This window comes from Micropterus salmoides, unplaced genomic scaffold (assembly GCF_014851395.1).
Source record: "Micropterus salmoides isolate LMB-PRFRI ecotype aquatic unplaced genomic scaffold, ASM1485139v1 Ms_hic_scaffold_12, whole genome shotgun sequence".
Classification (NCBI taxonomy): Eukaryota; Metazoa; Chordata; class Actinopteri; order Centrarchiformes; family Centrarchidae; genus Micropterus; species Micropterus salmoides.
In genome coordinates, this window is record NW_024040263.1 from 29,028,370 (window position 1) to 29,044,722 (window position 16,353).

Below are 16,353 nucleotides of genomic sequence, written 5' to 3' on the forward strand. Positions count from 1 at the left end.
GCATATGTAGCTATAGAAGGAAAGTAGTAAACTTAAAATGATAACATCTGAATTATAAACGTAAAAATGTAAAAAATTAGTGCTGTGATTACTGTATGAACGTCAGATGTCCAAGATGTCCAGCTCAAATGTATAACTACGAACAACGAGCTGCAAATGTTTTTTACAAAGATGTTATGGAGCTACAAAAAATGTCCCAAATAAATGTAATGTAAGTGCCGAATCTAAATTTTAAACCTAGAAGTTGTCAAATTGAAATTTCTTGTGCCCTGTCTAAAGGTGAGTAAGGCGAGATAAAATCCTCCTCCCTAGATGCATGATGACCTGAGATCTTTTATAACTGTGTACATTCAAAAATAAATTAAAAGGTTTTTGTTTTGTCAGGCTTATGATAAATTATTGTCATTGTGTGTTGGGGTGGGGGAGATGGTCCAACTACCATGCACCTACTTGAAATGTAAGGGTTGGCAATGTCTATTGAAAGGTGGGTGGTGAATAAAATATGCTACATAAATAAAATTGCCTTGCCTTGAACTGAACATATTTTGGCATTTCCACAAGTAGCCTACTTAATTTTTCAGCTCCAGAGGTTGCCACTTAAAACTTCATTCAACAAGGCCCAAACAAAGAAGCACTGAACACAAAATAGGTTAGTAACCTGTGATGAGTAAACATGTTTAGCTCAGCATTGGCCATCTAACGTTAGCTTGCTTCTTGCTTTAGCTACAACCTAAGGCAGCTTTACTCCGACTGTCCTTCGTTATGAAAAGATGAATGAGCGTTTGTTTACTTGCCATACTTATGGTAGTCGATTAACGTAATCATTTACGTCCTGCTGGCTGCCATCACGTTAATTAATAATGTTGGCTGCAAACAGGCTACAGGTTTATTGTTAATCTTGTAATGTTACTGTTTTATTTAGTTAACGGTACTGGGTTTGAGAGTCTGGGGGGGGGTTGACTTACAGTAGTCAATAAGCTGTCATTAATTGCATTGCACATTACGTGGTTGTGCTCTGTAAGTGAAAAACAGGTTACACTTACAGAAACCCTTATAGCTACGCAGTTTTATAAGCAGCCTGGATTGAACGCAGCAGGGGATGCAACGTTCATTATAACCACGAGCAACTTGAGACTTGACTTGGACTCTAGCTCAAAGACTTGAGACTTGACTTGGACTCTAGCTCAAAGACTTGAGACTTGACTTGGACTCTAGCTCAAAGACTTGAGACTTGACTTGGACTCTAGCTCAGTGACTTGTGAGCATCTCTGATTGGAATTTTGAAAGCCTGCACCACTACTCAAACTCAAAAGTTTGTACTCAATCTCATACACTTGACACAGTGACTCACTCCAACCCAAAATGAGAAATTCACAGTACAAAACACTGTACCATGGCCTCAAGACGTGGAAATGCTGAATTGGACTTTAGGCTGTGTGAAGGCTACAGTACCACCCACAGTTCACAGAGAGGGGCATGGTCATAAGCCATCTTCAGCTCCATAAAGCACATGTAGACAAATGCATAAACTATAATGATACTTCCAGCATCCTTGCAAGAGTAAAGAGCTGTTTACTGTTCCATAATCCATAATAACAATTTTAACAACCCTGGCATTTACTTTCCCATTGAGATATCACAGCTCCCCTTTTTAACATTATTGTCAACAGTGACCAACTCAGACAGCAAAGAACCTGGATGTGACCGTAGACACAAACTGTCATTCTCAGTCAAGATCACATTAGTAGCGTGCTCCTGCAGATTCCTCCATTACAACAGCAGGAGGATTAACCCCTCCCTCACAAGGGAAATTCAGGTGCTCATCCAAGAATTTGTTGTCTCCAACCTGGACTACTGCAACTCCCTCCTCATTGGAGCCCCTGCAATTGCCACTAGACTTCTGCAGCTACTCTGAAATGCTGCTACCTGTCTGATATTCAAGCTCTACAAGTTTTATCACAACTCTCCACTTCTCTGTTCCCCATACATGGCTCCCTGTTCGAGTTTGTATCCAGTTTAAGACAATTTTACAGGGCATTGAAGGGAACTACTGCTTCTTTGAAGCCCTGATCAAACTCTAGACTCTGACGCAACCCATGCGCTCTTCTGCCTTTATTGTCCACCCTTTCATTCTTAGGACCCTGTGGTAGATTAACTTCCCACTGCAAAAGTGCTAACTAGTGGGACTACATTCTCTCCCCTTGATATTTGATGACATTTACTGTGTTCCAATCATGAGTTAGTGCACATATGGTGACTCGCTTGTAGAGGTGGCAGTCTGGAAGGACTTGGCTGTAACATCTCTCCATGCGTTTGTGCGTGTGTGTATTTCCTGTGTGTATTACTAACATTATGTTAGTATGTTAACAACAGAGTGAAAAAACATTGAATTTCTTTTTTTAAAATAAATTATGTCTTCTTCTTCTTGGACAATGTAAAGGATCAAACAATGTTGCAATAATGAGGTAAAACAGTTTTACCAGTTTAACTGATCAGACTCCGCGAGGCTAAACTCTAAACCAACAGCCTATTCATTTAACTATATGTGAAATTAATGAAAAACACAGGCCTCTACTGTATGAACTCAGATTTCTGCTGAGGTCACACTGAGTGCCAGGTACATAGGCTGGCAAACACAATTGGATACCTCATTTATACCTGACATTAACATGTTATCTCTATCTGAATATGTTCTCTGGATGTTGCCATCTAATGACAGGCCTTTGTGTTTATACCAAGTATAAATAAACATTCTTGTCACAGCTAGATCCAGAGGTCAGGACCTCTGTGACCTCATAGCTGGTCACAGAGGTCAGGTATAGCCTATCAATAAAAACATTCTAATAACAAGATCAACTCCAATAAAGGCTTTAGGACCATGTGGAGGCAGCTGAAATACACTGTTGCAACCCTGACAGTGTTGGAGCCCTAAGCAAGATTTTAGATTGACTACCCTGGACTTTAATAGCTCCTCTGTTTTAGCAGGTATACTGCACATGTTCAAAGCTTTCTGCACATTCAAAATCTATTCCACATATCTGTGTTCTCTGATATGTCAAGGAAAAAGTTGTTGCCTAATATTACAAGACGTCATCATTTAATGAGAATTCATAATATTTTTACTACCTGTCCTATACTCTGTCCATTAGCCTGCATTATTGCTCTGCTGATATGGGAGTATCCCTTTCAGACTATCTGACGGACACAGAACTGGATGAGACAAGGAGGTGGAAACCGAAACTAACTGAAAACAGTTCTGTTCAAACTCACCACAGATCCACAAAAATGTTAATCTCAGCACTTCCGATAAAGTGCAGCTCGCAGTCCCAAATACCAGATTCAGATTCATTCCAGTCATATACACAAAATAATGTTTTGCAAGTTTAAAGACTTTCAGTGCAATCAATACATAAACAAATATAAAAACAATAACCATTGCAGACTCAAAACTTAGAAAATCTGTCTAAATCCAGTGTCTAGTGTTGTTTTGGCCCTCCTGAAGTCGATAATCATCTCTTGTCTGTGTTGAGGGTGAGGTTGTGGGATTTACACCAGGTTGTCAGATGCTCTTTCTTGTACGCCGACTCATCCTCGTTGCTGATGAGGATTACTACCGTCGTTTTCTGCCAGTTCTGACAGTCTGCCTTCTCTGTGTAAGGAAGTACATAGAGCAAGTTTACACCTCGGTTTTTACATTTTTATTTTGCAAGACTCTACCAACTACATTGCCACTCGGTCACAAACTGGCTGTGACTCACAGCATGAGGTGGATCCACTTGATTACTATCACAGCATGTGCTAGTGTTGCATCGGCCGGGTAGAATAGATTCCCGTCAAGTCAAAAACTTTCTCTTGCGGCACCCTTCTGATATTTTATTTTTTATTTTATTTGGAGCAAAAATGTCCATGCAGGTGCGGGTTTCTAAATCTGAGAAAATAATTATTTGGGTGGGGCAGGTGGAGGATTTTTCTGTAGGCCTACATGCGGATTCAGATCATGTCAGAGCTGATCCACGCATCACAACAATTCGGCTGCTATAATTGTGACTGAGTGCAAACAGCTGCTGAAATGATTTGGCTGTAATACCAACCAGAGCATCACCTGCATGAAAGGCACCCGAGTTTGCAGTTAGCCGAGAAAGGCAACAGTTGAGTGTTACATAGTGCCCAGAGAACCTGAAATGGAAAAGGCAGAAAAGAAAGAGTACCTCTTGTGTGAGATGTTTTGTCAGCTATTTGGTGGATTACCATAAACCTTGGTAAACAAGTTTTGACAAACAAAAGCACCACAGAGGATGTAGTCTAGGCTCCCCTGACCTTTCATCTTGTCTCATAAGCAGATTGACTTTGTTAGTTAAGAGTAAAATATATCATTAGATGGATTTAAATGAATTGTGGTATAGATATTCATGTTCCCATGGGATATATTGGCCCTTATGACCAGCCTAATCCAACAACGCCCTCTCTGCTACAACTAAATGCTTCCTTCAAATATTCAAAACTTCACTTCTTCATTGTGAGGAGATTTTGCCTGTAAATTAGGAACTTGACTAGCCAGAAGTTGGACCTTAAAGTTCACTTTTCGCATCAATTACACACAGGTGATGTTCACTCAAATTATTTGGTGACTTCTAAAAACAACTGGCAGCACCAATGAACATTTATTACATTTACATTTATTCATTTAGCTGACGCTTTTATCCAAAGCGACTTACAATTGCTATACATGTCAGAGGTTGCACGCCTCTGGAGCAACTAGGGGATAAGTGTCTTGCTCAGGGACACAATGGTGGATGGGTCACAGTGGGGGATTGAACCCAGGTCTCTCACACCAAAGACAGGTGTCTTATCCATTGCGTCATTATACTAGTGTTGTTTTATATTTGTACTTAATTTAGATTCATTTTTAGGACAAAATAAATATAATTTAATCCAGTGTGATTCAGTGCAAAACAACAAAACATGAAGTCCAAGGGGACAGAATCATTTTTATAGGTCCTAATACACGGTGACTGAATAAACATCAAAATAGATGATAGCACTCTAAGCATGTAAACGTGCAGTAGAAATAGCAATCATGACTAAAGGGCAGGGACAGTCACCTCCAGAGATGCATAGAAACTTCCTGTGTTGTCACACAGTAGAACTGTGCTCTCTGTTAGTGCTGCAAGTTGCAGATGCATTCCACTGTACTAAACTATCTCTAAATTTATATAGTAAATAATGTGCGCATTGATAAACTACGAAAATTTGTACATAATCCTTTATATTTCCTGTTTGAGTGGTACTCAATCATTGAAACAGTGCATGCTCTGTTCCTATACCACATAAACCAAATGTCACACATTGGTCTTGTTTCAGTTTTGCTCATCTGACACATTTCTCACTGTGTCTCATGTGGTCGAGCTTATTTATTTAAATGAGGAAGCTTCAATTTGCATATTGAATAGGCCATGTTGGCATTTAAATAATAGAATAAGTCATTAAGTTACTTGTGCGGTGAAACCCCTAAAAATGGTTCAGAACGCAGCAGCACGCCTGGTTTTTATCAGTCCAAAAGGACTAATGTCACTCCTTTACTCGGTGACCTCCAGTGGCTATATGTGGCCTCCCGAATGAAATTCAAGTCACTAATGTTTGTATACAGAGTGAGTGCTGGGTCTGCACCCATCTACCTAAACTCCATACTACAAGTTTACGTTCTGTCTTGGCCACAGCGCTCCTCCAGCGAACGCTGACTGGCTCTGCCCTCCCTACACACAAAGCAATCCCAGTCCCGGCTGTTCTCATCTGTGACACCACAATGGTGGAAGGAGCGACCACACGCCATCAGAGCAGGGGCGTCCCTCTTTAACTTCAAGATGCTTTTGAAAACTCATCTCTTCCGAGAACACTTTCTCTTCACCTCTAACCCGAAACCTCTAACATGCACATGACAGTCATCTCAATAGATGCATACAAGACTTCCTGTGTCACATGGTGCTTTTTGTTAGTGCTGCAGGTTTGCAGATGCATCCAATTTTAAAAAACAACAAAGTAAATGACAAATGGACTTTCTAGTCTCCCGACCACGTAAAGAGCTTCACACACACATTCATACACTGATGCCAGAGGCTGCTCATCAGAAGGGATGTAACATTCACACACCATTCAGGGGTTCAGCTTCTTGCCAAAGGACACTTCGATTTGCTACCCTGTTGTGAAACACAATGTCACACGTTTGGTCGTTTCTCAGTTTTGCTCATCTGACATGTTTCACTCTTGGTCAACCTCTTTGACTGGAATGAGGAAGCTTCAATTTCCAGTAGATGTTTTATTATTTATTCATTTATTTGTTTTGTTGTTAAGCACCACTCCAAAATGTATTTTTAAAAAATACTGTTGTTGTTGTTAAGCCTAAAAGCCTTATTTGTGTAGCTTGCTTTCAACTGCATGTTAATAACTCCACTTTTGTGTGTGACAGGAGTCAGGAGTTTTTATTAGACAAACCTTTTAATGAATCTTACTTTTCCAATCAGGTGCCCTTAGGCCGCACACACCAATAAGAGAAATGATACAAGGACAACTGTAAATAAATGACTGCAAAGCTTCACGTGTTAAAATCACTTTTGTTCCAAAGGCTACATAGTACTGTTAAATTGCTACTTATTTTATTCTTGAATGTTTTTGTTTTTTAATCGCATTGTTCATCTTTTGGTTTTATGTATTTTGTGAAGCCCTTTGTAACTTATTTTAGTGCTACATAAATAAAGTAACAATAAGTTGTTTTTAGAAGTCACCAATATTAATTATTGCTATTATTGTTTATGTTGCTGTTGTTTTTATTAAATTTATTAGATAAAACATGATGTGGAGAATAACTAGGTATTTGAAGTACAATAAGCAAATGTGTTCATTTAAAAACGCCAAGCACTAGTACATCTTTTAGTACATCTTTACTTCTAGTTTATGTAGGAGGTTGCACTTCTGATGGATTTGATTAACTCCTGATTTAACTCCTCTCTTTCCTCTATAGTCTGAATGCACTTGCTGTGAGTCATTTCAGACACCTGCCAAATGAATTAATGTAATTATTATAATATACTATATAATTTACTGCAATCAAAGATGAATTTGAAAAACAAATTTCATTTCAGGAAATATTCTTTATCATTTCCCCCTTAAAACAGTCTTCACAATCAGTCTTCGACAGTTACTGCCGTGGATTCAAAATTAAAGCTTATCACAGTGCAATTGCAAACAGGCAGCAATGATGTGTTGATGTGTATGATGTACATAATGGTTTTGTCAGCAGTGGAAGGTATTGCATTCTGCAAATAAAGAGGTACTTGTAGTGAGGACAGACGGGGTTCCCTTCCACTTCATCTGTGTTCATTACATGAAGACGCTCCCCCTCTGCTGCTGCTCATCCAGTATTACAGGCAGCTGTCCATCTCTTCTCCATTTAGGACCTCTGAAAAGGTGCAATTCCTAGGGTCACCACAGAGGGGCAGTAGATTCACACAGGAATGACTAGAAAAGTGAGATATTCATGACAGCGTATAAATCTTTTTATATACAGTCTATGGTATAAATACATACATTCCAGCAAATCTTCAAGCTTAGATATACTATGTGTCAGAAACCTTCTGTGTCATTCTGTGCAGGAATTTCTAAATCATTATTAATATTTATTTATTTAGTCTGCGCAACTAAGCCATATACATGGTGATTTGAATGGTTATGTCTTAGCTTTTAATAAGCAGTTGGCAAATTGATACAACCCCCCAAAACACACATTGGAGCCATGATTCTCTAGTGACACCGTTTATCAGCTATCGTCTGTCTTTGTGGAGTGTGTCCTCTCCCTTCTGTCAAAGCAGATGTTTTTGAGCTTCAGCTGTGTGACACAAGGGAATTGATGTATCCACCGTCTATTTATAACACAGAGAGCAGGTGTGCCGATACACAGAGGCAAAGTGATTGGTTGGGATCTTCAGAGAACTCTTTGTGCTTGTGTACACACAAGAGGAAGATACTTGCCTCTGCCCTATGAAAACATGCATGCATTCACAAAACATATGAATTGACCCATGCACACAAAACCTTTCGAGAGTGTAAGCGCATGCATACAAGAAGGAAAAAGCATCCACACACATGTGAAAGAATGCATATACATTCAGACAACACAATATCTCCAGCTTGTTGCTGGTGCCCGCACAGATCTCTACACACTATTTTCCATCCAAGCAAATCAGACACATTTCCAAGTGCTGTCAAATGAGAAGGGAGATGCTCTTAACAATATCAGTTTCTTCTCCCCTGAGGGTAGAGAAGATCCACACCCACAACCTGAGCAACACTTCACTCAGATGATCTACAGCACTCAACACATCAACCGATTGACACAAACACTGCACAGACAGCTTCAAATACCATTCAAGCAACTTTTCAGTGAACTTTTTGTGACCATGTTTTAACTGTGAGGTCAAAGTGGTCAACAAGAGGGTTTGAAGGTTGCTGCCCGTACTGTAAAGTAAGTATCCTGTACCCACAGTAGTTTATTATTCTGAAAAAAAGGAACAGGATTTCATGAGAATCGAAGGTGGGAGGAACATAGCTGTGTTTGCATACGCTTTTTATTGTGGTCATTTGCACCTACCTCTAGTGACACTGAAAGCACTGCTGCAGCCTCAAAAAGGAAGTGGGCGAGGCCTATTTTGACAGCGACAGTGCTACAAAATATATACTAAGAGATGCTTTTTGAAGCTTTACTTTGCATGTAAACGGGAGGAAGCACAGGGAACAGAACAGAGAGAAGGCATGTGCTTTTTTTGTGAAACCTGATGGTTCAAGAGAAGATTTGTTTGAGGTGACTATTTCCGTGGACTGTACTGGAATATTCTTCGAACTCAACATTAAGTGGATATTTTAGGAACAATACAAGCTGGTTGACAAAGCTTTTGAATTACAAGATTTTTTAAATAAATATAGAGGAACTGAGACTAAGGTACTGTCTGACACACCTACGGATACCATCTCTCAGATTCAACACTGTGACAATGCCTGTGATTGTACTAGAGGCCAGAGACTTCATCAGTCCCCTTTTTTTGGTGCGGACATGGGAAGTCTTAACCGGTTGTACTACCTTCAGTCTTGTGGCCTCTCTGGAACCTTCAAAGTTAAACAAAAGTTCATCTGACCTCCATCACCACAACACATTCAGGATCTTCTGCATGTTTACCTGGTGCTTCTTTTTCACCCTTACACTCCTTATCCATATTCTCAGCGTCATCCAATTTCACAGCCTCATCCCAATATCCTGGAAGAACCTTACTATAACAGTGGCAGCCTTAGGTGCGCTGATGTGTCTCAGTGCCTCTGTGGTTTTCCCTTGGATCATCATGGATAATCAAAGGGTATTGCCACGCCCTGTGGCAGCTGCTGTGGCCTCCTTTCTCACCTTCCTCGCCTACTCCTCAGAGTCCTATGTTCTTTGCACCCGAGCCCACGAGCAAAGAGGCTACATGGGCAGCATGCCTGGTCTCCTCAAGACACTCCAGCTCTGGGGAGGCTGTCAGATGATACCCCTGGTCGTGGCATTGGTCTATGGCTTTCCTAGTGGAGTACATAGTTGGCAACTGTGGGCCTCTGGCGTGTCATACGGTGTCTGTGTCTTCATGTCTCTAGTCACACTGGTAGTAATATTAGGTGACTTTGCTGGGCGATGTCTTCTACCTTTTGACAGATTTTTGGCTGCCTTCAGTCTGATTGGGGTGTTGCTCTACATGGTGGCCACGGTGATTTGTTTTACCAAGATACTGCAGCTAAAGGACCCCGGACAAAACCCTGACAAAAGTGCAGAGCTGGTTATCATGGAAACAGTGGTTGCCAGTATTACACTGTTAGCTTATACGGTGGACCTTGCCTTCTCCATCAAACTGTTGTGTGACAGGAGTCATGCATGAAATAACACATTACACGTATTGCATGTGAAGTTCATAATATAGTGTCCTGAAGAGTTTAGGAGAAAATCATGTCTTTGTCAAGTGTATAAACCTTAAACTAGATGGATGTTTTTGCTGTTAATTATTGCAGTGTAATCAAATTATCTCTCCAGACCTATGGATTGCTAACTTATAAGACCTTTCGAAGTTGTTTACAAATTAAACCAAAAAAAGCCAAACAAATCAATGAAATTGATCACTATGATCGCGATTTCAGTTTTGGTTTTACTGACATTTGAAAGTGTTATGTGACTTGTAGGCCTTTTCTGCTGATCACCACTGCGCAGTCACTAAACCTGGTATTTGTTACAGGTGCGCAGACTCATAAGCACACAGCACCCTTTAAGGAAATAATAATATGGTGTAATTACTGTAGCGGTAGATGAACAGTAGTTCCCACTTATAAAGCTTAACATTTAAAAACTGTTGACTGTGGACATACAATTTAGAATATAGGGCCTACTAAATGACAACAAAGGTACAAACTACTAATAAAAATGTTTCTGTCTTATCACTAAAATTCTCAGCATTTCAAGCCTAATGTTTTCTTTCAGATCATATGCATCAAGCTTGTGTCAGCCTCAATTTAATGCGAACCGTTTCAATGCACTAACACTAGGTGGCAACACTCTATAAGCATGTATGCCTATGTAAATCACAGGATTTAAGTGTAGACTTTATTAAATGTTCTCTTATAGCAGAAATGCATTAGCCTCAACATTGTTATTGGGAAGATGTTTAATCAATTAATTCACAAGTTTTAATATAGATAGTTGAGTACTATTATAGAAGCTGTGGTTTCCAATCACACTGTCAGGTTACCCATTACATTGGTTTGCATTTTCACACCTAACAAAAAAAAAAAAAAAACATCTCATAGTTTTTGTTGGACGTTTTCTTTTTGTCAAGTCAAGCTATATTTAGCATGGACTCATAACCTCACATAATTATGAGGTCCTGTAGATTTCTTACTGTTCCTATTAACGGGTTCGTAATAATCTTATTTCCCTTTATTGATAAGCCAAAAAGCAACATTGGGCAACATTTACTCAACTTATTTACATTTTACACTGTTTACACAGACCCTCTTAGAAGCTCTATCGAAAAATAGATCGTCAACCCTCGACTAGGCAGCAAGCCAGTCATCCCGCTGCTCGAGCTCGATTACTCTGGCCTTGCTACGTTTTTCCCTTTAAGGAACTGAGTCCAATCCGTCAGTTGTCAACAGGCTGAACCAGAAAACGAGTCGTTTATAGCGCTTGGTTCGTGGGACTGATAACACACACGTTACTGTACGATACCGTGTTGAGAAAAGCCTCTGGACTCGTTTTGGAAAGTAAAATTTTGTTCCGTGTATGTAGACAAAAATGAAGTCCTTTCGACACGGTAAGTTTAAGCTATCTTTGACTTGTCTGTTTCTGAAACATTCTGGCAGTTTGGTGAGATGACCTCGGCCAGCAAGGACTTTAAAACAAATTCGTGATTCAATTTGTATTAGCGTTTCTTTTTTGTTACTTTTTCTGTATACGTTAGAGGTAACGTTAATATTTAAGCTAATAAAGGCAGGGAAAGTGTTGTTTTTTTTTTTATCTTACCTGCATCACAGGACAGGCTGATTGTACTAAGTTGGCCGTTGTAAGGTTTGCTATTAAGGCTTGACTGTATTTAGACCACGTTAGCATGTTCATTAGCCGATAAAACTCCTTCCAATAACGCCCATGTTAAGTGCCACTGGAAACGCTTTTATTGTTTGCTAGTTATATGGTTAGGTCGCAGTCCACAACCATTGTACACAAAGACAACCAATCTAACTACTTTATCACCTAGAAGCAAATACACTCACTTAATATTGTCAGTCTTTATGTTTTTGGCATCTGTAATGATGTTGCATTTCTCTTGCTGTTTCTCAGAAGCCCCCTGAGCACCATGGACATGTGAAACTTGACTCTGCAGTAGGCAGATGCAAGTCCCAAGCTGGATTGAATGGCACTGAGGATACAAGGTAAGCACTTTGCCAGTAAATCTGAACTCATTATTGATCTGTTTCCTGAGCTACAAATGACCTTAGTGAGGGTAAAGTGTAGATGGAGAAGAGAGATAATGGAGAGAAGGACTGACATAGCTCAGGAGAATGAAGATAAGAGCAGGAATGCACAAAAATCTGTTTACATAAATGTTTTCAGGTATCAAAGGAAACTTTAGGGGGAATATCAAACACTAAGTCCATATCAAGTGATATTTCTGACCTGAAAGAACACTGAGAGACATGTGGGGAATTACAAAATACTGTGTTTGTCTCATAACTGCAAAGGGTAAGCTTGCCATCTTTGTCAATCGCCTGCAGTGGTGCTTGTGCAAAAACTATTTGAAAATGTATTAGGCCGATTAGCTCTTGACAAAAACTGGTCTCTAGATGACTGACTGTCCAGCAGCTTTTAGAAACGCCTCAAACCTCAAGGCCTTGAGTGGGAGGAGACGCTTGTTTTGTATTCAAACTGTTTACAAAGTTAGGCCAAGGCTTCCCCCTGTGTGGGCCTACATTTACACTACAGCCCTGAAGTATGGGACTGTAAAAGTCAATAGTAGCAAGGTGTAATACAGGTTTTTTTTTCTTCGCACAATTACCTTAAGGTATGCTTAAAATGTTAAGTAACTTGATATGCAAGTTTTCTGTGCATTACGATCTCCTATTTAACCAGTTTACTTCTGACAATAGTCTCACTCAGTATATCCTCTCTGTGTTTTCATTTCTGGCGTGTAGCTGTTGCTCTTATATAGAAAAACATCAAAGATACAAACTATTTGGAGTTCATTGTCTCCAAAGGGAATTTCAACATCACATTAAAAACATGTTTTTTCACGGTTTTAACTGCTGCTCACATGAATATTGGGCTGATTGTTTTGAACCTATGGCTTTTATGTCTTGGGGTCAAAGTCATGTAATGATGAATTATTGATCACAAAATCTACTGAAGGGTTCTTCTGCACCCCTATGCCTTCAGGCCCTGGCCGAGTCCTACACACAAAACCATACTTTGTGGTGCTATTGGAGTTCTAAAATTCCCTTTGTCTTTCTCCTTATCCTCGTAATAATTTATCGTATGATCATTAGCAGATCTCTGGTATCTTGCTGCACTGTTTTTCAGTATTTTCTCTGTAAATCTTATTAAAGAGTCTTCTGTAATTTTTTTGCTTATACTTTGTTCAGGGAGTCTTTATTATTCCCAGGGGGGGCCATTCGTTGTGCAGCAGCATGTAACATAAATAACACACAGGTTATACAAAACAACAGCCAACATCAGTAAGAAACAAAAATAAATACATACTACACAGAAGTCCACATCTTACATGGAATAATTAAAAAAGCCTATAGCAGCAGGGACAAAACCGTTTTTGTTTCTTTGTCCTGCATTTAGGCAGACTGAATCTGTGGCCAGACGGCAACAAAACGAAGCCGCTGTTCAGGGGGTGACTTGGCTCTTCCAGGACTGATTGTGCCTCCTACTAGACTTATAGTAGATCTTAGGGGTCACATTGTTCACGATATATCGGTATTATTTTTAATATGATTTTTTAAATATTGGGCTGAACCAAATGCGAAAAATATTATTATTATTAACATTAGCATTATTTTGACAGAAATTTGCTATACGAGTCAAGATTTTAGTGGGAATGGTCATTTCATTTACACTGGAAAAATATTATAATGATTATGATGTGATTTTTGCTGGGATTTTTACTAAACAAGCACATTGCCTTTGTAGTTTAATTTGGGCATCTCTGCAGCACCATAAAGCTTCATTTATAATGGTGTGCTGTGACACATTTAACTTTTTTTTTAAAAATTGCAGCCCCTGTGATATGAATATAGTTTTTTTTCTATAATCGGTTTAGCACAAAAACTGCTTTCTATGGCATGGGAGGCATAAGCTGTATCAGACTGTGGCCACACACACACACACACACACACACACACATACGCAGGTGTCTGTTTGCTACAGAAAGTGAAAAGGAGGTTTAGAGTTTGAGCAGCAGGTGTGGTGACCTTTTCACCAGTGGGTCATATTCATCTTTCACACTGAGGCAAGGAACATGTGCCGCCTTATCATACTCTGCGCAGGAATTGGTCTACACCCCTGTTGACTGTACACCTGTTCATAGCTTTGACTCACTTTGTGGTCTTCCAAGTTCTCAGCAGGTCTAACCTATTTTTATAAAACCTGGTTAAGGCTGAGTCAAATAATTGACCAGTTGAGATGAAGACAGTATTATATATTAGTCTACATGGATACAGAGCTGTTTGATTAAAAGAATTCATCTTTATTTTTTAAGTGATGCAAAGACTAGACGGGTGAATGTCCATAAACTCTGGCTCAGCGCAGTGCAAAGGCAGTAAGCCTAGCCTATTGTCACATAAATATGTGCTTGTGGAGGTAACTTAGTTTTTATCGGAGCAATGTCCAGGGCTTTGTTGGACATGAGAACTTTCCAGAATTCGACATCGAGGTGTGTCTGTGGTAATTTCCAGAGGTGGGACCAAGTCATCGTTTTACAAGTCTGAGTCAAGTCTAAAGTCTTACCACTCAAGTCCCAAGTCGAGTCCCAAGTCCAGACCGATCATGAGTGGCAAGTCCGAGTCAAGTCCAAGTCTTAAACTTTGAGTTTCGAGTCCTAAACAAGTCATAATGTGCTCTTCACCAAATTTAAAAACCATTTCGAAAGTTTTTTCAAGTTAAAAATAAAACAATGTATTGAATGAAGCATTAGCCTGTACAGAAAGAAGGCAGAGGCGTAGTTTCACACAACAAATTTCATGAAATAAATTAAATGTTCATGCAGGGCTGCTAATTATTTTGGTCAATATTGAGATCACAATTATTTAACAGGATTACTCATTGCCTTTGGAAACATTAACTATTGAAATGTAATACTTTCTTTTTAAAAACTAGACTACTATATATGCATTACTGAAAAATCCCAAATAGCCCATGAAATAAGAAACAATAATCCAACATTATTAACTTTAAGCAGCATCTAGTGTGCAAGAGGACGACAACAGGGGATGGGAGCAGAGCAGGTGACAGGTGAATTATTCGAGTTGACGAAGTTACGTTACAGAACGCTGAAATAAAACCCTGGTGTTTTGTCGCGAGATGCAGTGACAAACACCAGCGGTGAGAAAACTATAAATCGCTAAGACGTTAGAAGACGCAGACACAGTGGATATTTTACAAGAACCGATCAGGTAAAGCAACACTGAACACGCCTCTTAGGGAGGAACGAGAGCCTCAGCTGTGAAGGAAAGGGGTGCGCTGGATTTATAAAACAAAACGAGTGTGGTTTTGAAACAGCACCGGCGCTATTATCGTTTTATCTTAATGAACTTGGTGGAAGCAGCTTCACGCAACAGCTGCAGCAGTCTCTCTACACTGTTTCGACCTGACCTTTCTTTTCTCCGTGAGGTGGAGGAATTTAGAAAGTTGCGTGGCGCTGCGTCAGGCCCCCAGCTGTTGTGCATGGATAAGCCTATGCGTAAAATTCCTCCAGCCAGAGGGAACGATCACGAACCGTTCGCAGCGCGCTGGTAATAGGCCTACTACACAACCCATTGTAGGTACCGGAGAGGGAGTCGGTCGCTGGGGCGTACAGGGCCAGGAACAGGAGATCGCGGAACGGCCGGGTGCGCTGTCGGTGATTGTTGTGATTGTTCCCTCTTGCTGGAGGAAGCCACATGCTCCAGTCTAATTGAGCACAGCGCTATGTTGATATCATAATTTATATTCGGGCATGGGGAGTGTCAAGTCAGCTCGAGTCGAAAGGCTCAAGTCCAAGTGAAGTCACGAGTCATTGCTGTTCAAGTCAAAGTCGAGTCGCAAGTCTTCTTTGATTTTGTCAAGTCGAGTCTAATGTCATCATTTTTGTGACCTCTGGTAATTTCTGTAGAACTCTTTGTAGATCTATATAGACAAGTGTGATGTCCATAATATACTGGTAGTGTGTGGGACTGTTTGACATATGCAAACCAAGATGCTTGTTTTACTTGTAAACAACTCTACTTCTGAGTCAGTGTTGACATAATCAGTTGTCCCTGTCTATTATAATGGAAAGCAAGATCTGCCATTCAAAGTTGAAAATACTTGGACGTGTTTTGTTATGCATTGCTTCTCCTGAGCCTCTTCCTAATTCATGCAGGTGCTGCGCCCTCACCTGTCCAGCCACTGAAATAATGACTATTACTGAGGCGTCAAGAAAATGTGTCAGCCTGCCAACCAGCCAGCCCGTCACTTTCACAGGCCTGTTTCAGGTTTTGTCTCCACTGTGCGCCAACAGTACCATTCATCTCTCTACTGTCATAATAATCACTTGT

At 40.0% G+C, this 16,353-nt stretch overlaps 2 protein-coding genes across 4 annotated transcripts in view; both read left to right on the forward strand.

Annotated features, from left to right (window-relative positions):
• The first annotated feature begins 8,742 nt into the window (after positions 1 to 8,742).
• LOC119899722 (myeloid-associated differentiation marker homolog) lies at positions 8,743 to 10,515 on the forward strand. The gene has a single exon (XM_038714403.1). It carries the CDS (start codon positions 9,042 to 9,044, stop codon positions 9,945 to 9,947), a length of 906 nt encoding a protein of 301 aa, XP_038570331.1. The 5' UTR covers positions 8,743 to 9,041; the 3' UTR covers positions 9,948 to 10,515.
• Positions 10,516 to 11,174: 659 nt separating this feature from the next.
• Positions 11,175 to 16,353, forward strand: part of LOC119899719 (testis-expressed protein 2-like) — a 32,156-nt gene continuing 26,977 nt past the window's right edge. Inside the window, exons 1-2 of one of the 3 annotated variants that reach the window (XM_038714400.1) lie at positions 11,175 to 11,372; positions 11,897 to 11,988. The gene's annotated coding sequence lies outside the window, so the exon portion shown is untranslated. The remainder of the gene's footprint in view (positions 11,373 to 11,896; positions 11,989 to 16,353) is intronic. The other 2 variants (XM_038714399.1, XM_038714398.1) reach the window with 2 other exon arrangements.

Coding starts and splice junctions, on each gene's coding strand:
- LOC119899722 (XM_038714403.1), top strand. CDS start 9,042: ATGCCTGTGATTGTACTAGAGGCCAGAGACTTCATCAGTCCCCTTTTT.